Source organism: Trichomonas vaginalis, chromosome III (genome assembly GCF_026262505.1).
Source record: "Trichomonas vaginalis G3 chromosome III, whole genome shotgun sequence".
Taxonomy (NCBI): Eukaryota; Parabasalia; order Trichomonadida; family Trichomonadidae; genus Trichomonas; species Trichomonas vaginalis.
In genome coordinates this window covers 23,520,033-23,541,906 of record NC_067205.1, presented here as the reverse complement: position 1 = coordinate 23,541,906, position 21,874 = coordinate 23,520,033, and the positions used below count along the sequence as shown (strand labels likewise).

Sequence of the window (21,874 nt, the reverse complement as noted above, 5' to 3'; positions counted from 1 at the left end):
TCACGAAATTCCTCATTCAATAAGTAGTCAATTTTGAAAACTTTGGTTTGGCAAATCATTTCAGCTTAATCTTATTGGAAAACAACGCAAATTAAAATTATATGAGTAATCACTTCCTTGACTAAAAATTGAATTATAACAGTTATGTAATTCAATGACTGAACAATCTGTAGTATGATTATAATACATAATTAATCCAATAAAATTGACTTTGATTAAATGTTTTTATTTATCATGCAATTCTTCTTGCGACCAAAGATTTGAATAAAATTTCAAAAAATAAGATAGCTTAAAAAATAATATACGGTAGTGTTTACTAATAGATGAATAGTATATAAATTCTATTAAAATGGATTTGATCCAAAAAAATATAAAACCAAAAATAATTGTTATAATTTAAATGAAGAAGTAATTTAAAACGATTTTATTTATGATCAAATTTTATATATTTTTTTGGATCAAATCCATTTTAATAGAATTTATATACTATTCATCTATTAGTAAACACTACCGTATATTATTTTTTAAGCTATCTTATTTTTTGAAATTTTATTCAAATCTTTGGTCGCAAGAAGAATTGCATGATAAATAAAAACATTTAATCAAAGTCAATTTTATTTTTCATATTCAAATGGACTGAGTGTTAACATTTAACATTTTTTGCTAATTGTCGTCAAAAATTAGGCGTAAAGCAAAAATTGATATTTCATATGGTTTTATGATAGATAAGCATTATATTCCCACTCATTATATTCGTAAATTTTGAGGTTTATCCTTAGTAGTATATATAGCGGGGTGTGTGACCTTTTTTGTAAACGTAAGAATTCATACAATATTGAACGATTTTGTATCATTTTTTTTAACATATGAAGTAAAAATGTATGATTCTTACGGTTTTTATTCTTACGTTTTTGAATAAATCAAGATTTAAAAAATTTTCAAAATTGTAAGACATTTACACTCAGCCCAAACATAATGAAATAAAAGAAGCTATATATAGATGATGTCAGATATTCCGCGATTAATTAAACATTGTTTAAATCCTGAATGGAATCAATGGAGTCATAATCAAAGACCTCATAAACGAGTAAAAGATTCACTACCATAATGAAATAAAAAATAAACTTCTTACGAAAAATTAAACGCAAGACTATCAAAAGATAGAGTTGAAAGAGTAATGGTAATGATGAAGAAGAATTTGATGAGTTCAACATAGAACTTTAAGAAACTAATGATTATTTGAATTTATGAAATCAATAATTTGATTTATTCGCTCTTCAATAATTTCTATTCTTTTTGTTAAATCATCTATTTTCATTAATGAGGTGATTCTTGATTGAGGAATAGATTTCAAACTAACCACTCCTTTTATTTTTGAAATTTTGAATCCATCAACTTTAAACATTTTATTCAATTTACACGTTGTCAATTCTTCAAATAATTTTTTATTGTTAGCATAATAGTCATTAAATTCTTCAACAGATGAAAAGTTTTTTATTTCAGTAATTGGTTTAACAACGTTTATTTTTTGTTGAACATTTTCACTTTCATTTATTTCTTCCTCCTCTGTTTCATTTATTTTTAAAATCGGTTTCATTTATCATTAAATAAAAATTAGAATATAAGTGATGAAATATATTTTTTAATTAATATTAAATCAGAAATGGCTGCAGGATTCTTTAAAAAATTATGGGATGGAATTAAGAAAGCTGCGGGTTGGGTTCATCAAAAGATTATTAAACCCATTGCAAACTTTTTGGCACCAGTAGCGAAAACGGCAGGAACTATCATAGGTGGAGTATTAGGTGCTAAAGCAGGTAATCCGGCGATGGGAGCACAAGCAGGTAACGCAGTTGGTGGAATTGCTGAAGGAATACTTAATAAAATAGGAGGTAGATAGTGGAAAAATAAATAAATATTATTTTTATCTTAGTATCGGTTGAAGTCTTTGATAAACTTTTTCTCCTTTATTTAATATTTCTCTTATTGGGGCAGCTTTTGGTGTTATTGATTCAGCAACGTCACTAATTGCTTCTTTATTCTTAAATATCCAATTTGCTCCTTTCTTCATTGTTTCCCAAACTTTACTCGCTCCTCTTTTTACTTTATCCCATAATTTTTTAAAGAATCCTGCAGCCATAGTTGATTATTTCATTAAAATTAAAAATTCATTTTCATCTTTTAATTTTGATTTTTTATTTATTAATAAATGACGACTAACTATTTGGTGCCAAACACCAAACCAATTAATGGAAATGTATTTCATTCATTCGAAAAGATAAATGAAATATTTGCAAAGAATGACGGTAGAAGATATTATAGAGAACTTGAAAGTTCATGCTATGACTCTGATACTCCATATTTTGATGATAAACAAACTCATTTAAGAATTACAAATCCAGCTCATGATGTGAACCAATTAGGTGACACATATATTAAACGCAAAGTTAAAGCAACTCTAGTTTCAAATAAAGCTTTCACATGTGATGTCGCTTTTAAATGCATGCGTTTATTCGTTGGTTACAAATCATCAAATCAAAGCTTTAAACAATTAGAAGTAGAAACCGAAAGAGGTGATGCCGGTTATCTTCAGATGGATTGCGCCCGTGAATCTTTCGCATTTGCAACATATAAACCGAAATCAGAAAGGAAAGTTAAAAAGTTTGTTCATTCGTTATATAATAATGTTCAAAAATATGATAACTCAGTATGTGGAAAATATATTGACCCTTCAGAAGTTTTCAAGAAAGCAAATGAAGAAGTTGATGTCACTTTTGATATGATTATTCCGGTAAATGATTTGTTAGCATTTCAGGCGTTCGATGATTATCCTAAATCATTTGGTGATATCATTCTTAAATATTATGTTTTCAGGGATACTTTAGTATTTTGTCAGGTTGACCCGTTAAGAGTTGCTGATTTACAAAATTACGTTTATGAAAAGATAACTGATGAAAATTATGAAAAGATTATGAATCATGTTTATAAATATGATCGCAAATTCCAACAAATCGGACTTCCTACCAAATTAATTACAAGCTTAGCCGCTACATCTGCTGACGCAACAGTTGAGGACGTTATTATTTCATGCACAAAGATGGAAGTTTTAGAGGATAAATGTATTACACCAGGATACGGTTTAATTGAAGAATCAGTTAAAGCAATACCACGTTTATTTAGTAAGGAAGATCCATTCATGATTCCAGCTCAACATATTGACGTTCGTTCACTAAATGGAGGTTGCATCACTCCTGAAGGTATTAACTCAGATTTCTCATACGCTCTTCATAATGTTACAGATGTTGTTGTTAACATTTCCGAAGAATGCAATGCAAAGAACGGTTTTAGAAAATCCAATGCTTCGAGGTCTTCAGGTCACTATAGATTCCAGAAACTTCCCCGATCAAGCGATGACCACAGTGGGTGACATATTCTTTACACGTATGCTTCAAGCTTCTGATTTAGATGGAGTGAATGAATGCACAGAAGAATACGAGGACTCATTAACTAGACCACTGAATGCAGATGATGGCACGCCATTAGCTAGAACATGGAAAGACCAAACTTCATTCTTATGCACTATTCCAGTTCAACGTGATGGAGCGGGTATATTCTTTGATGGATTAGAAACTTTCAACTCACAAGTTACAGTACAAGTGAAAGCTTATCCAATCATTCAGGGTGAAAATGACACTTACTGTTCAAAGGTGACAAATCCTCCTCAGGTTTGGTTTACTAGGACTACATATTGGACATGGACACCGGATGAAGGTTTGAAATATCATCCAACAGGTACACCACCACAGTATAGAAGTTCATATGATGAAATATTGATGAATAGAAATGTTTAAAATTATAAATTTATTTTTGATTAAATGGATTTAAATTCATCCACCCCTTATGAAAGAATTAGCAGGAGTATATAATACATACGTAGATGATATGATTAATGAAGCATTGAGTGATAATAGAAATGCTCTATCTAAGGAAAAATTAATGAAAATTCCATATTCTGAATGTTACTTAAATTCAATCACTGCAGCAATTGGTAAACAAAATAAAGGTAAAACATTAACGATATTAAAACAAATTATCATTATTGCTAACACTTCCCCCTATTCACATGTGTTAATTTATATCAACCGTTCAGGTTCACCTTCAGATGATACATTTGAATCTTTAAAGCATTTAATCAAAATTCCAATTATTTATTTATCACAAGAAGAAGCAGAAGATTATTTAAAAAACTTTTTAATGTATAAAGAATTATATAATACAATCAAGAAGCAAGGATTAGAGGATAAAATTATTGATAAACAACGGGATGAATTATTTGAAACACTTTCTATTTCAAATTTTGATAAAGAATTTTTGCATTCACTAATTTTTCTAGATGATGCCGTGAAATCAAAACTAATAACTAATGAGAAATCATATTTTAATCAATTATTAACTCAATGTCGACATATTCAATGTTCATTCTTTATGGCTGTTCAATACTTTAAAGCATTAAGCACAAACATTAAATCAAACCTGTCCACCCTTTTCATTTTCAGTGGTTTTAGTCGTCAACAGTTGAACGTTATGCTTTATCAAGTGAATTTACCAATGAGCATTAATGAACTTTACACACAATATCAACAATTAGGAGAACATGGAAAAATAATAGTTGATTTAAATAAAGGTTCCATTAAATTCGAATAACTTTTTTATAATTAATTTTTATTTTTTATTTATAATTAAACATGACAGAAATTGCAAATCTTCTACAGGTTCCATTAAAACAAGGAACAAACAAAAAGGGTGCATATAATAGAACTATGAAAGTTCCAGACGGAATGAAAGAATTAGTCCACATTGTACGATTTATTGATATCAACATCTATAATCGTTAAATTCGAAATTTTATTTACTAATAAAGCCATACCAGTTTTCCTTCCTCTTCCTCCATCATATTTGAGGTAGTTATGTAAATCAATCTTGTTTTCACCAATTCTTTCGTTGAGGGTTTTAGTTTCTGCCATAACTAATTCCTCAACTAATTCCTCAACTAATGAATCAACTTTTTCATCAGAAACGATATAGTTGCTGTTGTTGTTTGTTGCTGTCATTTATATAGGAATAAAAAATAAAAAATAATTTTAAAACTAACTTTATTTTTGGACTACATCAAATTTCATCCCTGTTGTCAAAATGTCATGTTGTCACATTTTTTCAGAAAAGTTAAATTACCTGGTGACCTGGTGACCTGGTGACCCTATCAGTTCTTCAAAAATAATGAATAAATGCCATCCTCCTATGTTGTTGTCAAAATGTCATGTTGTCACATTTTTTCAGAAAAGTTAAATTACCTGGTGACCTGGTGACCTGGTGACCTTATCAGTTCTTCAAAAATAATGAATAAATGCCATCCTCCTATGTTGTTGTCAAAATGTCATGTTGTCACATTTTTTCAGAAAAGTTAAATTACCTGGTGACCTGGTGACCTGGTGACCCTATCAGTTCTTCAAAAATAATGAATAAATGCCATCCTCCTATGTTGTTGTCAAAATGTCATGTTGTCACATTTTTTCAGAAAAGTTAAATTACCTGGTGACCTGGTGACCTGGTGACCCTATCAGTTCTTCAAAAATAATGAATAAATGCCATCCCCTATGTTGTTGTCAAAATGTCATGTTGTCACATTTTTTCAGAAAAGTTAAATTACCTGGTGACCTGGTGACCTGGTGACCCTATCAGTTCTTCAAAAATAATGAATAAATGCCATCCTCCTATGTTGTTGTCAAAATGTCATGTTGTCACATTTTTTCAGAAAAGTTAAATTACCTGGTGACCTGGTGACCTGGTGACCCTATCAGTTCTTCAAAAATAATGAATAAATGCCATCCTCCTATGTTGTTGTCAAAAATGTCATGTTGTCACATTTTTTCAGAAAAGTTAAATTACCTGGTGACCTGGTGACCTGGTGACCCTATCAGTTCTTCAAAAATAATGAATAAATGCCATCCTCCTATGTTGTTGTCAAAATGTCATGTTGTCACATTTTTTCAGAAAAGTTAAATTACCTGGTGACCTGGTGACCTGGTGACCCTATCAGTTCTTCAAAAATAATGAATAAATGCCATCCTCCTATGTTGTTGTCAAAATGTCATGTTGTCACATTTTTTCAGAAAAGTTAAATTACCTGGTGACCTGGTGACCTGGTGACCCTATCAGTTCTTCAAAAATAATGAATAAATGCCATCCTCCTATGTTGTTGTCAAAATGTCATGTTGTCACATTTTTTCAGAAAAGTTAAATTACCTGGTGACCTGGTGACCTGGTGACCCTATCAGTTCTTCAAAAATAATGAATAAATGCCATCCTCCTATGTTGTTGTCAAAATGTCATGTTGTCACATTTTTTCAGAAAAGTTAAATTACCTGGTGACCTGGTGACCTGGTGACCCTATCAGTTCTTCAAAAATAATGAATAAATGCCATCCTCCTATGTTGTTGTCAAAATGTCATGTTGTCACATTTTTCAGAAAAGTTAAATTACCTGGTGACCTGGTGACCTGGTGACCCTATCAGTTCTTCAAAAATAATGAATAAATGCCATCCTCCTATGTTGTTGTCAAAATGTCATGTTGTCACATTTTTTCAGAAAAGTTAAATTACCTGGTGACCTGGTGACCCTATCAGTTCTTCAAAAATAATGAATAAATGCCATCCTCCTATGTTGTTGTCAAAATGTCATGTTGTCACATTTTTTCAGAAAAGTTAAATTACCTGGTGACCTGGTGACCTGGTGACCCTATCAGTTCTTCAAAAATAATGAATAAATGCCATCCTCCTATGTTGTTGTCAAAATGTCATGTTGTCACATTTTTTCAGAAAAGTTAAATTACCTGGTGACCTGGTGACCTGGTGACCCTATCAGTTCTTCAAAAATAATGAATAAATGCCATCCTCCTATGTTGTTGTCAAAATGTCATGTTGTCACATTTTTTCAGAAAAGTTAAATTACCTGGTGACCTGGTGACCTGGTGACCCTATCAGTTCTTCAAAAATAATGAATAAATGCCATCCTCCTATGTTGTTGTCAAAATGTCATGTTGTCACATTTTTTCAGAAAAGTTAAATTACCTGGTGACCTGGTGACCTGGTGACCTTATCAGTTCTTCAAAAATAATGAATAAATGCCATCCTCCTATGTTGTTGTCAAAATGTCATGTTGTCACATTTTTTCAGAAAAGTTAAATTACCTGGTGACCTGGTGACCTGGTGACCTTATCAGTTCTTCAAAAATAATGAATAAATGCCATCCTCCTATGTTGTTGTCAAAATGTCATGTTGTCACATTTTTTCAGAAAAGTTAAATTACCTGGTGACCTGGTGACCTGGTGACCCTATCAGTTCTTCAAAAATAATGAATAAATGCCATCCTCCTATGTTGTTGTCAAAATGTCATGTTGTCACATTTTTTCAGAAAAGTTAAATTACCTGGTGACCTGACCTGGTGACCTTATCAGTTCTTCAAAAATAATTCATTAGTTAGAAAAATAACGCTAATTTTATTTTTATATCTTTTTTATCTTGTATGTAAAGACAGTAATGACAAACATTGAGTTTGAAACAGTTAGAAAGATAGACGATGACACCAAAGTGGTTAGAATAGGTGATTTAAACGTAAGATACTCAAAGAAATACAACAAATATTCTTTGTCAGACATTATATCTCCATCTGAAAAGAAAACAAAGGACTGGGTTAGAATTGCTTCTACTCAGAAAATTTTGACAAGAAATCCTGAGCTTATGATATCAGTAACATTTCATGGAACAAGAGCATATCTTATAGACAAAAGTCTTATACCAATAGTTTTGTTATGGTTAGACCCAGTTGTTGGATATAACTTCATAACATATGGTTCATTCGATATGGAACGTTGCAGTGAAGGCTTACTTTACATCGTTCAGAAACCGAAGGACTTCAACACAAAAAGATATAAGATAGGAAGGACATATAATATAACTCAAAGATATGACAGTACAGTCAATAGAGTCAAGGTTGTGTTTGTTAATGATATGAGAGCTGCTGAAACAGAACTGCTTGAAGTTTTTGAGAAAATGTATGGTGCTCCCACGAAAGGTAAAGAAACGTTTGAAGTAGATGAGATAGATAAAGCTATAAAATTATTTGACGAAGTTGCTGAAAAATACATGTAAAGCGTTTATTTTTGTCTTTTGTGAAAGTCAGAAAATAAAGTTAGTTTTATTTATTTTGTATGTAAAGACAGTAATGTCAACATCAGAGAACACAACAACTAATATCGTTCATGAAGCCATAAATGAAGAATACGAATACATACAATATAACAAACAGTTACGTCTCATTCGTTCGGTCAAAGATGACATGTACCAAATGCAAAGTATAATGAATGCTCTTCGTTCTACAAAGCAAGAGGTGAGATCTCACTTCTTCACCTAAACATTATTTTTGGGTCATTTACACTCATTACGATGAAGTCATGACAAATCATTTTCCATGTTGTTGTCAAAATGTCATGTTGTCTCATTTTTTCAGAGAAGTTGAATGACCTGGGAGCACATGGTAACATGGTGTTATGATTTGAATTAATTATTGAATAACCTGAAAACCATTAACGATAAAATAACTGATAACAAAATTTTATTTTTATATAAATGAATACCCCGCAAGCTCAAAATTTACCACGAATCATAACAAGGGAGGAAACGATAAAAATGCTGCGAGAACTTGCTAAAAATAACAAACCACTAAAACTGAGAAAATGTGGTTATGCAGTAATGATGGAAAGAGAGATGTTGTCAAAGAAAAATAAAAATTAATTTTGGATTGAGTTTAAAAATTCATCTTTATTAAATTCATCTCTTCCAATCAATTTATTTATTCTATTAAATTCTTTTATTTTTGCTTCACTCAGTTTAAGGATTGAACGTAAGTTTCTAATTTTTCGATTATTTCTTTATCGTTTTCAACCCACCACATTGCGGCTTCTTTTTGTAATAGCATATTTTTGATTTAATTCTGTTTAGTTTCTTTTTATATTCATCGTCTGGACTCTTGCTGCTTCGTTGTCACTCATTTCTTACGAAATAAAAAAAATTAAATATTATTTAAATATAATGGAGTAATAAAATAAATCGGAATTTCTATTAATTTATTGTCAACTTCAACTAATACATTACCGTTAATATATCTAACAAATTCAGCTATTGTGTCAAATCTTCGTCTTCTTTTTGTCATTGATTTATCAGTTTTTCCATAATCGAGATGAATCAAAACTTTATCCCCTTGTTTAAAATTCATGAGCCCCGAATTAATTTGTTCACGTTTAACATCATTCAACCTTTCCATTTGCTTTCTAATATATTCCCATTCTTTTGAAATATCATTTTTCATTTCCACCGGTTTCATGTTTATAGTTCTATGCCATGTATTATTATTATAATAATATACTAACTGCTGTATGATGGAGTCATGATTTCCATCCCAGTATATCTGACCGTTAACCCCTAACGCATCTCTAAGAGTTCTCATTACCGCATCAACTATTTTATTATGAAACGTATATGGAGAGGATGAAAAGTAAAAATTAATTTGTGGGAAATAATGAGCCATAGCTGCCTGAAATCCTTTATCACTATCACCCCTGATATTATCTACTCTTTCATGATCTAGTAAGTATTGAATAGCTCTTCTTGTTTCCTGTTCTGTTTTCCCTTTCACCGGAATGCAATATAAATATCTGTGTTAATGTTAATGGCAAATAAATAAGTAACGTTTCCTTTTGAATATTCTAAATGATCGATTTCGTATGAATATGGATATGGTGCAAATGAAGGGCGACCAAATTTTTCCTTTAACGGTTGAATTTTCGGGTCAGTTGGTTTATTTAATATCTTGAAACCCTTTTTAAAATCTTTTTGTTTCTTTAATGTTTGAAATGGATATAATAAAGTGAATGATGAAGGATTAACTGAAGGAGGAGGTACTACTGCTGGAGGAGGTACTACTGCTGGAGGTTTTGGTGTTGCAAGTGGTTTAATTTTATCTGCTTTGATTTTGGATGATGAAGTTTTGGAATTCATTCCCTCCTTCATTAATTCCGGATGTATTCTATTCATTTGTTTTAAATATACTGTATATAAAGGTTTGATATACTTTCCTGCTTCGAGTTTATGTTGAAGGATGAATTCCAAAAGTTGATCTTCATTTAAAAGTTGGGCTGAATGTGGTTTAACTAATGAATCATAAATTAAAGCTTGTGCATCATTTTTGGTCTGAAGGACCCGGGCGTTTTGTTTCTTTGTTTTTTGTGGCTCAGGATTATATAATTTATATAATTCATCAATATCTTCTTCTGTTAATACTTCATTTTTGAAATCTTTCAAATGTTTAAGTTGTGATTTAGTTTTTTCCTTTGTATATTCATTATTTTTAATTTTATCTTTAATTTTAGAAATTATTTCATCATGATATTTCAAAAATTCATTATCATAATATGAATAATAATAATCCATATCATCATCCGTTATATTTTCATCATATTTTTGGAGATATGCTTTTAAATCATAATAACTAAGAAAATTTTGATCACGTACTAAATCATCAATTAAATTTTCTAAATCTACGTTATCCATTTATATAAAAATAAAATAAATGTTTTAAGGGTGCCCACCTCTTTGATCAAGAATCAAAACCATCATTCAACGGTTCCTTTTGTCTCTTCTGTGGCATTTCATTAAATAAACGGCATACAACATCCATTTTCACAACATACAGCCTTAGTGTGTGCTCCTGTTAATGCAGTCTTACCGATTGTTAAGCGAGTCATTGACCCGTTTTTAAGTTGTAAATTAATATTCTGACCATCAAATATCACTTTATCATTTATTATATCCAAATAATTTTTAGGTGTTAATTGTTTATTTTGTCGTAAACTAACTCCTTTCATTTTTTGTGCAATCTTTTTAAAATCACTTCCATCAATTGAACCGTTGAATGATGTATAACACTTGGGGCATAAAGCAACCATGTTATCACCTTGTTTCTCAATTGCTAAACCCAATAACTTCTTCTCATGTGCTTTTTCTTCAGCTTTATTCTTTAATTTAGGTTTAAATTTCTCATCAAAACAAAAGAAATCAAAAGGTGCGAATTTGTAAATGTTTTTATCATAAAATTGTTTATCAGTAACAATTGCTTGAAATGCTTGAGTGTTAGAAAGATTTGGATCACCAGCGATTGCCCAATAAGATGAATCAGTATCACCTTCAATGAAATGAAAACGATTAACATTCATGCATTTATACATAAAATCATAAATGAAAACCAAATACCAGTATTTAGCATTATCTAAAGTGAAGAATGCCTCTTGTAAACATGTTTCACATCTATAAAATCTATCTTTGAGCATCACTTGATACGTATCTTCACCTATTTCCCTTATGTTTTTAAACTTATTTGGCATACATGCAACGCGTGCCTTCTGTGCATTCATTATTTTAGTCTTTGCGTAATTTTGTGTATTCATTGCATCGTAACCATATGATCCATTAAGTGAAATCTTGCAAAATAAACTTTTTCCTTTATTTCCTTCTAATTCAGCCTTTTGTCTTTCGTTCATAAATTTGTTCGCAAATTCATTAAAACAAGTGTTTTTTGTAAATGTTAAAATTGATTGAATGTCATCGATGATAAAATGAAATTTGTCTATTAGATACCAAAGATAATAAGAAGAAAATGGTTGATATTGGTTGTGTGTTGATGCTAACTGAGTTAATTTTCTCTGTTTCTGGTCAACCGGTAAATTGTTTGATTTCATGTAATTATACATAAAACTGCCAATTGTTTTTTCATCTGTGATAATATCTAAGTTTCTTATTATCGGTAAAAAGTTTATGTAATCATTAATGTATTTTTCATCAATGTGACCCTTTACTTCAGCCACGAATAAAGTATTTTTCTTTTAATATTCCCAGTGCTTTTGCTTTCTTTGTTGCTGTATCACAAATGATAACACCATTCAATCTTCCCGGCATATACATTTTATGGTCAGTATATTGAATGAAATCATGAGGATTAGATGAAAATGATGAAGGATATAATGAATTAAAGTCAACTCCAACGAAATGAGTCATAATGTTGGTGGTGTCCTCATTTGATACAGTTTTAGTTTCTGGATTATATGAAAGTTTATTAATGTGCGTGATTCCTTTAAGATTTACTCTATGTTGAACATTTGATAAACCACCAGTAATTCCATTACGGAGAATGTGATAAGCTTCAACTGAATCTAAAGTCATTGGTAAATTATTTTTTAATGCATAATTTCTTAAATTGATTCTTAAACGTTGAACATCTTCATCTTTATTTGATTTTACGACATTGCAATAACAACACATTAACTGACAATTTTCTTTGGTATGTGGTTTTTCATTATCGATTCTATCCAATGTTGGTTTATTTACATATGTAAACGCTTTACCACACATTTTGCATTTAGATGAAAGGATTAAATCGTGATAGTATTGAAAATCATCCGTTGAAACATTATTTTTAGTATCTCTTTTCGCCTTTTCATCTTGTTTCTTATATGAATCAATTTTATATTTCCAATACTTTTTTGTTAATTCAAAACTTGATTCTATCTTTCCTCAGGATATTTTTCATTAGGATTAAAGTCTTTATATGCTAAAGCGTAACGAATCATTGAAGCATTCGATGATAAAGAAAGATTATGAAGCATGTCAATTTTATAAACAAATGTTTCTTCGATAATTTTATCAATTGGGTCAATCATAATTTCAACGTCTTTATTGCAATAATGAATAAAATATTCTAATCTATTCTCAAAATTTTTAGCATCATTGAGATATATTTGATAATCACTATCTGATATAGTTTCTTGAGTTAATGCTGAATAAAATGAATCTTTCGTGAATGGTTCCTTTTTATATAATTCATCTTCGTAATTCTCACATGTGATGAATTGATAAGGGAAAAAGGATTTAACACGTGTTTTATTGTTTCCGAAATCTTGAGTGAATTGGTCTAATGTCCCACCCGCTATATAATTTCTGATGTCAATAAATCTCAATTCATATGGAACGTTTGTTTTCTTTACAATGATTTGCTTAAATTGTGAAGATGAACCCAGCATTGATTTTATTTTCCATTTTGCAGTGTTTAAATCACGAAGAATTAAATTTAAATCAAACTTTCCCGAATTAAAACCTATGATATTCACTTTATTGAATTCCTCATCTAGAAGTTCTTTAAATGCTTCCTTCTGTTTTTCATTTAATGTTTGTGACTTCATTAATTCTTCATATTGTTCAATATTTGATTTAGCAACTAATGAACAGGTTGAAAATAAAAATTCAATCCATTCAGAGATGAACGAATCACTTGATGTTAAGCAAAAATTCCTCGTAAATGTTTTATCACGGTCTACGACCTCGCCGCTTTGCGGCTTTATTTTGACAGTTGATGATACCATAAATGGTTTTAAGTAAGCGTTCAAAGTTGCACATTCAGAAAGTTGAAGTTCTTCTTTAGTCTCTAATGTTTCGAAGTCAAAAGTAATATAATATCTTGTTGGTTTATAATATTCCTGCAAATTATGTGCTAATAGCCATTGATATATCTTCTGTTTCGTGATATGTGGTGCATATGGTTGTTGTGTGTTTTGCAATTGAACGTCTTGAATTAATCTTCCATTATTTTCTTTACATTTCTCACAATGCTTTAAAAATCTTCTTTGGTTTTTCCTTTCTGGATCATCACGGATAGAATATACTTCTTCTTTACAAAATGGCAAACTTTATACCTGTGAGTGCTTCAACGTCTGTAATTCTGTCAGCGTGAAGTTTTCCACATGGACTCTGTGTTAATAAAATATTTACTGTTTCAAATTCTGGATCTATCATTATTGATTCCACTAATGGAAAGTCTACCTTGTTAATGTCTACGTCTTCTGGTTGAGGGTCACAATAATAAAAATCAATATTAACGTTTAACATTCTTGCTAACCTCTCACTTTCTGATGAAATGTCAAATCCTTCATATGCATCTATGGCTTCATTTAAATAACTTCTCCGAGTTTTCGGATTAACACCATCAGGAATGTTATAGAAGCGTTTAAATAACCTTCTACCTTCGGCTCTTATTTGATTATCATTCATTTTAGCTGTTCCATTTTTGTTCATTTATGTAAGAATAAAAATAAATAAAAATAAAGTTTATTTTTTTTAAAGTCCGAGACTCAGAGAGTCCAGGGCTAAAGTCCATAAAATGAATTAAGAACACATAAATTTTTATCATCTGCGACGTGACGAATACATTTTAATTTACTCAAGAATGCGTACCCTGATACATTAAATCTAATTCCTGTCTTATTTAATTTCACAACTTTGAAAAGGAATGTATGAATAGCTATAAAATGATGAGAAGATGTTTTATGGGTTGCTTCCATTTTTTCTGAAATAAATGAATAAATATAATGCTTATACGTTTTCATATCTTTTATATTCTTAATAACGAATGGTATAGACCTTTCAACTTCGTCTTCCTTCGGTGCTGTTCTTTCATATGAAACATTATTGGTATCTTCAATAATGAAACCACAATCGCATAAAATTTTATAGGTTCCAATGGTTCTTTTGATATTTTATCTAATAAATCAAAAACTTTATCAACACCCGTGCATTTATTTAAATAATAATTTGTGTAAATATCATGGTCTTCTTTCTTAATCGTATTTGTTGCATATGTTACATTTTTCAGTGCTTTTTTGAATTTTTCAGAATCAAGAGGAGGTGAAAGTAATATACATGGATAATCTCCATCGTCAATAAACTGAAGCTTATGTTTACGAATAAATTTAGTACCTTCTTCTGAAAGTGTTTCGTCTATTTCACCATCTAATAAATTTTGTGTTGATTCTGAGACATAATTTTTATATCTTTCTTCATGAGATTTCTGAACTGCTGATTCTGAAGCTGGGATATTCATTAAACCCTCTACTTCATTTTCATTATATTTTTCAACTTCTCTTAATTCCTTAATTTTTTCATCTATTTCATCTCTTATTTTTTCCAGTCTTTCAATTTCATCGTATTCATCATCTTTAATTCGTTCTTCATAATATTCAGGGAAAACATCAGGTTCTTTAGGTTTTTCTTTTTTAGATGCGGGATATAAGAAATTTATAACATCATCTTTATTCATTTTTCCATCATAATCAAACTCATTTAAAAACTCCGCGAATTTTTGACAATTTCTTAAATAATATTTATCAACCTCATAACCTACCTCCTCTAATATATCCTTTATTTCCCTGTTTGTGAATCCTAATTTTTTAACGTCGTTAGTCTTGACACTCATTTCATACAAAATAAAAATAAATTTTCATAAATGTAAGACATGAATTTTTAAAGTTTATTTTTTATTTCATTATGGTAGTGAATCTTTTACTCGTTTATGAGGTCTTTGATTATGACTCCATTGATTCCATTCAGGATTTAAACAATGTTTAATTAATCGCGGAATATCTGACATCATCTATATATAGCTTCTTTTATTTCATTATGTTTGGGCTGAGTGTAAATGTCTTACAATTTTGAAAATTTTTTAAATCTTGATTTATTCAAAAACGTAAGAATAAAAACCGTAAGAATCATACATTTTTACTTCATATGTTAAAAAAAATGATACAAAATCGTTCAATATTGTATGAATTCTTACGTTTACAAAAAAGGTCACACACCCCGCTATATATACTACTATCCTTCGCTTTTAAGATCATTGAATTTGATTTTTATATAAAATAGTTATATATTAGAAAATAATATGAGTTTATGTGATATTATTTTTCAGAAGATTTCATTCTATATGCCTATGAAAAGTACTCTCAAAACTAACTTTTTCCTAATTATAATTAAATCTAGAATATTGTATTATGCTTAGTATTATTTCATTTTTCTCATTCAATTTAGAATTTACAAATGTCAAAAAATTGAGAGCTGTCACTTTTGATGAATTTCTGTTTATTACAGTTATAAAAAATGCATTTATTTTTATTATTAATCGTTTGATTTCATTCTTTTTATATGATCTCTAATTGCAAATGCGGCGCTTTTATTACCTGCATTAAAAGCCAATTTTTGTGGATCTCCTAAAAAAGGATCACATCCAGGGATTCTCAGCACAGCTTTTGTCATTTGTTGTGTTAATTGAGCAGCTCTTTGTAGAGCCGTCATGTTTGTTTTTGGAGATATAATATTCGGATCAACACCATTTTTGGCAAGCATATTAACTAAGCTAATATTCTTTGTTTCGACTGCATGATAGAGAATTGTTTCGCAGTCAAAAATTTCATTCAAATTTTTTTGATCAAAGTGAAGTAATTTTTCAATAATTTGCCAATCCATATTATCAATTGCGATGAAGAAAGCTTCAGTATATCCATGAGTAGGGGCCAAATCAATAGCAAACAAGCATTTTGCTCTAACAATCTCAGACAATGAGATTTGATCAAATGGAATTTCCAAAGTTTTCAGCAAATAAAAATTCCAATTTTTAATAGCCGAAATTGGAAGCAAAGTTTGAGAATAATCTATATCTGATTCCTGCAAATATCTTAATCCATAAATAAAGTTCTTTTCTGCACATTCTATTGCTACTTTGTTAATATCAATGTCTGTATAACTAGAAAGTAAAAATTCAAAAATATTATTCCTTCTAAAGCTTATAGCGAAAGAAAGAGAATTTGCTGGTTCTAAACCATTCTGCATACAGATTCTAACGATTTCAAGATTGCCACCTGCAACTGCGTAATCAATAACACTGTAGAATCCTATTTTCCCTTCGATTTTTATGTTATTATACAAAAATTTAAAGCAATTTATTGATCCATAGAAAGCAGCGATTTCTATTAATGAAGCTTTCTTTTCTGGGAGCGGAAAGTAGAAGAAAACAGGGAGCTGCACTTTCTGATTAAAATCAAAATCGGGTTTTACTGATGTGATGTTCTGAAAATTTTCTAAATCATCTTTCATCAAAAAATATTCTAAAGAGTCGTCGTTGCAGCCATGTGTAGCGCTGGATATGATTGTGTCCCAATCATCTTGATGGAAATCATGGAATTTGACCCATAAGCACCAGATTTCTGGATTTTCTGAAATTGTCAAATCTTCGTTAATTTGGAGTATATTATCGAGTTTATGAGAGCAATTGGTAACTATTGGAGCTAGAAAGAATCTTAGGATTGTAATAGCACCTGGAAACTCATTGAAAGTGTAGTTTTTTAAATTTGATATGATTAAATCAGAGTTAATCAGATTGCTTTTAGTTAGATATGATAGTAATCTTATAGATGGAATAATTTCGCGAAGATTAGCTTGTTTGCATGTTTTAATTTTTCTGAAAATATAATGGATTATCTTTTCTGGCAATAAATTGAATGAATTTCTTTCTGATGCCTTACTGTATAATTCCTCAATTAGATTATGAATCAAAACTATGCAAAATGGTCGAATTTGTAAAAACGACAGTAATTCGTGAATCAATAAGTCACATCCTGTATTAGTCTTCGTAAATACATCATCTGTTGAATGTGCTAGTACTAAATTATAGTCATTTTCAATACAGTCCAGATAATCTTGAAAATTTTCCATTAAAAAAATAAAATTAAAAATCTATAAAATGTATAAAATATTATTGAATTTGTATGTATAATGTAAATCAAGCATTAATTAAAAAGATCTGATTCATTCAGGATAGATGTTATAAAGAGTAGAGAAGCACATATGCTTTAACTTTTCAAGACATATAATCATGTTGCGACTTTGGAAAATACGGCAGAATTTTTTCAAGAAAATAAGTTACTATTTTGAAGATGAAACTTTACATTATCTATCATAAAACCATATGAAATATCAATTTTTGCTTTACGCCTATTCCCACTCATTATCAATTTCAGAATATGAATTTCAGAATATGAATTTCAGAATAATATTCAATTATCTGAATTTCGAGGCAAGATTAAGTGGCTAATTGGAGAAATGATTGTATGTTCGAGGTTTTTTGATAGTTTGCTTTTGTGTTTCGATCCATTTTGACTTCATTCCAACATATCGGCCACGAACTATTCAAAAAAAATATTTTTATGATGTCATCAACTGATGCTTCTAACCCAGAAGTTATTAAACAGCTAAAGGAATTATTTGACCTTGTTGATAAAGATCATAGTGGAAGCATTGATTTTGATGAAATGGGTTACTTTTTAAATGAACTCGGAATAAGGAATCCATCATTCTTCTCGGTACTCATTTGGTACGTATCAGATAAAGATGGAGATGGTATTTTAACTTTTGAAGAGTTCAAACTCCTTGTTTTAAACTTACCAAAGATATCAAAACTACCCGAATTTGTCGCAACGTTAGCATTCCTCAAGCTTGATAAGGATCATTCAAATTCAATAGATATTGACGAACTTAGATCGATGTTCAAAGACCTTGGAAACTGCATCTCTGATAAACAAATTGTCAAAATATTCAATCACTTTGATAAAGATAAAAGTGGTACACTCGAATTAAAGGAATTCAAGAGATTCATTAAAAGAATTGCCAAACCATTTAAGAAGACTTTCAATGAATCCGCTTTAGAATAAACTGTTGACATCACAATCTTATAAGTTAAATTCGACATTTTTGTTTTATTTCTTTATGGGCTTTTCTTTCCAAATTTTCAGTCATACAGCTCAATTGAATTGGAAAATTCTGTGGTGATCGATGCTATCTAAATGAACTCATTGTTTGGTAGCATAGATTCTCTTTATGGAACTGCTTTATAGATTGAAATGTTTATCTCAAGATATAGTTCAACTGATGCTCTTCATTTCATTTCTTTAGCTTGCCGAAACATTTATTTGGGGAATTATTTTCATTTTTCAATTAGTCAAAAAAATTGACTACTCCAAATTCTTGACTAATATTTTGAATACTTGAAATTATATCAAATTTGAGCCTCAAAAGAATAAAAATATTTATGCCATAATTCTGGCAATATCAGGCGCTGGATCTAAGCTTGATTTGGTCAAGCGATTGGTTCTTTTTAGTAATCTAATCAATCCTTCAAAATATACATATATTTTTGTGTAATTTTAGAGCATCCTCGCAAGCAATATATTGTTTATTGGAATTGTATGAATTCTTAATGTGAAGAATAAGCATATATATAAAAAATGGAGATATTTTGTGTTGAGACTTGGACTTTATCTTATTCCCACAATACATTTCCATAAATTGATTGAAAGATATCTATCTGCTAGTTCAAAATTCTTAAATGAGAAGATCATTCAAATTTCGATAATTTGTTCACCTTTTTTTGCATTGAGAATCATTTGATCAGATATTTTGATTATGTACACTCCAAGCAATTAGTTAGTATCAGTTGTTCTATGATTACAAAATCCGTTAGAAAAAAAAATTCATCAATATGAAAACTTTCGATCTTCGGGGACATTCTCCACAAGAAATTTTAAATGCGAGTATCCCCGAAGATACAGAAAATGTTATTCTAGCGAATAATTCACTTGAAGATCTCCCAGAAACATATTTTCTACGGAAAAAACAAGTATATGAATTAGATTTATCTAGAAATAAACTTCACTCTACTCAGTTCTTGCAATGTTTTAGATGTCTAAATACCCTCGATCTTAGATTTAATAATTTACAGATATCAGATTTATATTTTCTAAGATTTTCAACGATATTTCATTTAAAATTATATGGTAATCCTTTTCAATCCGACCCCAATTACAATCCTCTCATTATCCCTGCCATTATTTCAAGGTCCTGGGTAATTGATGGAACTTTTGTTTCGGATTATATTAGAAAGATGGCAACTGATCTTAGGAACTCCAAGAATTTCTTCGAATCAGTAAGGCCAGTAAAATATAGCGAAAGATCTCTTGAAATGACTGTTGCAGAAAAATCAATTTTTGATAAAGTTTCTACAATTGATTTTAAAACACCACCACAGATTCAGTTCATGTGTAAGAACATGTCTACATTATATCAAGCTACAGATTTCAATCAAAACGAAAGATTAAGATTTTTATGCGAAAAATACGATGTAAACGTTAAACCAGGAAGATTCATTGCCCACTTTGGAATTTTGCTTGGTTTATTATGCGCCCAATGGCTAGGAGAAGCAATAGAAATAATTCCTCGATGTTTTTGCAGTGATTACTGGTTTGATGTTAGTCAGACCATACAAGAATACGAAAACTGGCAGCACATTCTTGTTATTATCAAATTAATTAATAATATCAAAATTGAAACTCCACAGCAACAAGATTTATTCGATTCTCTACAATTAAAGCGATATTTAGCTAGTGGTAGACCCCCTTTTCCAGGATCAACTCCTCGTCTTATTCTTACAGCTTTTCTTGCAAGAGCTGTTTCAAGTAGTCCTGTCCAATTAAGCCAATGCGATGACTTAAAGATATACTTTAAGTTTAGAAAGAATTGTGGCTTCACAACTCATGAAAATACAATTGAATCAATTCATCACGAATTCTTTTGCACTTTTTCAATTCCTAATGGACCAATTCCTGAAGAAGGTGATAAGGTTAGTATCGCACATCCACTGAGCGGAGAATGGACTGAAGGAACCACAATCTCTGTAAATAATGGAAGAATTTTTGTTCAATTGGGCGATTTGATATCTCAAATGCCCATTTTGGCTTTGTTCTGGGATGGAAGAGGCTTATGGAAAGAAGGAACTATCACAAAACGTATTGATGAGAATATTAATAAACAAATTGAAGTCCAACACAACACTTTTGAGGTTCCTGACATGAATGACTCGAAAGTAGCTCCATCAAGTCGCACAACATATCTAGATATCGGTAGGGAAGCCTTGAGAAAATCAAAATTTATTGACAGAAGTTTCAAAAAAAATGTAACTTTTCGAGGAATCGTTGACCCTCCGTTTAAGAGGCCAAACACAGCAAGGAGGAGAAAAGATCCTGCAATAACTTCGCCTCACCAGATAGTTGATGATGTAGTAAATGTTGTTAAAGGAACAGAAATTTCGGAAGGAAGATATCTCAGAAAATTTCTCGTTAAATTTGTTAATGAGCTCACTAAAAAATCCAGTTATGTCTGGGTCAGTGAAGCTGATATTCCTAAATGCGATGTTGATCGTCTAATCCAAATTTATATGAAGCATTTAGGTAATTAAACTTTGTTTTATTTTGTTTGTTGTTATCTTATAGAAATAAATATTATTGTATGATTATTGGAATTGACTAACTATTCTGAAAGTTTAAATTTCAAAATTTATGGGCAAAAGTAATTATTATCTATCTTTTACATACATTTTATTTAATTTAAGCATTCTTTAGTATTTCAAGTAATTAAAATAAATGATTTAATGAGATGAAGTGAAAGTAGTAGAATATGATGGGTTGTGTGACTTTTTTTGTAAACGTAAGAATTCACACAATATTGACCGATTTTGTAAGTAATTTTCATACAATCGATAAAATAAATGTATGATTCTGACGCTTTTTATTCTTACGTTTTGAAATAAATCATGATTTAAAAATTTTCAGAATCGTAAGAAATTTTCACAAACCCTTTACATAATGAAGTAAAAAATAAAAAATTTAAAAAATAAACTTTAAAAATTCATGTCTTACATTTTTGAATAATTTATTTTTATTTTGTATGAAATGAGCGTCAAGACTAACGACGTTAAAAAATTAGGATTCACAAATGAGGAAATAAAGGATATATTAGATGAGATGTGTTATGAAGTTAGTAAATATTATTTAAGA

The 21,874-nt window shown here is 30.0% G+C and overlaps 5 protein-coding genes and 2 pseudogenes across 7 annotated transcripts, besides 3 other annotated features; 4 read left to right on the top strand and 3 right to left on the bottom strand.

Moving 5' to 3' along the window:
- Positions 1-1,663: 1,663 nt before the first annotated feature.
- On the top strand, positions 1,664-1,900 carry TVAGG3_0751640 (N-acetylmuramoyl-l-alanine amidase family; the record flags this gene model as incomplete). The annotated part of the gene is made up of 1 exon (XM_051245268.1): positions 1,664-1,900. The coding sequence occupies one exon, from the start codon at positions 1,664-1,666 to the stop codon at positions 1,898-1,900; it is 237 nt and encodes a 78-aa protein (XP_051091855.1).
- Positions 1,901-1,924: 24 nt separating this feature from the next.
- Positions 1,925-2,140, bottom strand: TVAGG3_0751630 (uncharacterized protein; the record flags this gene model as incomplete). The annotated part of the gene is made up of 1 exon (XM_051245267.1): positions 1,925-2,140. The coding sequence occupies one exon, from the start codon at positions 2,138-2,140 to the stop codon at positions 1,925-1,927; it is 216 nt and encodes a 71-aa protein (XP_051091854.1).
- A 69-nt stretch (positions 2,141-2,209) lies between these two features.
- On the top strand, positions 2,210-3,644 carry TVAGG3_0751620 (annotated as a pseudogene). Its single transcript has one exon. A coding segment is annotated over exon 1 (1,435 nt).
- A 358-nt stretch (positions 3,645-4,002) lies between these two features.
- Positions 4,003-15,372: a mobile genetic element.
- On the bottom strand, positions 10,766-11,322 carry TVAGG3_0751600 (annotated as a pseudogene). The gene has a single exon. A coding segment is annotated over exon 1 (557 nt).
- Positions 15,373-16,042: 670 nt separating the features above from the next.
- Positions 16,043-16,079: a mobile genetic element.
- Positions 16,080-16,109: 30 nt separating this feature from the next.
- Positions 16,110-17,702, bottom strand: TVAGG3_0751570 (Ankyrin repeat family; the record flags this gene model as incomplete). Its single annotated transcript, XM_001314765.1, has 1 exon — positions 16,110-17,702. One exon carries the CDS (start codon positions 17,700-17,702, stop codon positions 16,110-16,112), a length of 1,593 nt encoding a protein of 530 aa, XP_001314800.1.
- Positions 17,703-17,978: 276 nt separating this feature from the next.
- TVAGG3_0751560 (calcium ion binding) lies at positions 17,979-19,052 on the top strand (the record flags this gene model as incomplete). The annotated part of the gene is made up of 1 exon (XM_001314766.2): positions 18,197-18,697. The coding sequence occupies one exon, from the start codon at positions 18,197-18,199 to the stop codon at positions 18,695-18,697; it is 501 nt and encodes a 166-aa protein (XP_001314801.1).
- A 382-nt stretch (positions 19,053-19,434) lies between these two features.
- Positions 19,435-21,339, top strand: TVAGG3_0751550 (uncharacterized protein; the record flags this gene model as incomplete). The annotated part of the gene is made up of 1 exon (XM_001314767.2): positions 19,927-21,276. The coding sequence occupies one exon, from the start codon at positions 19,927-19,929 to the stop codon at positions 21,274-21,276; it is 1,350 nt and encodes a 449-aa protein (XP_001314802.1).
- A 344-nt stretch (positions 21,340-21,683) lies between these two features.
- Positions 21,684-21,874: part of a mobile genetic element that runs on past the window's edge.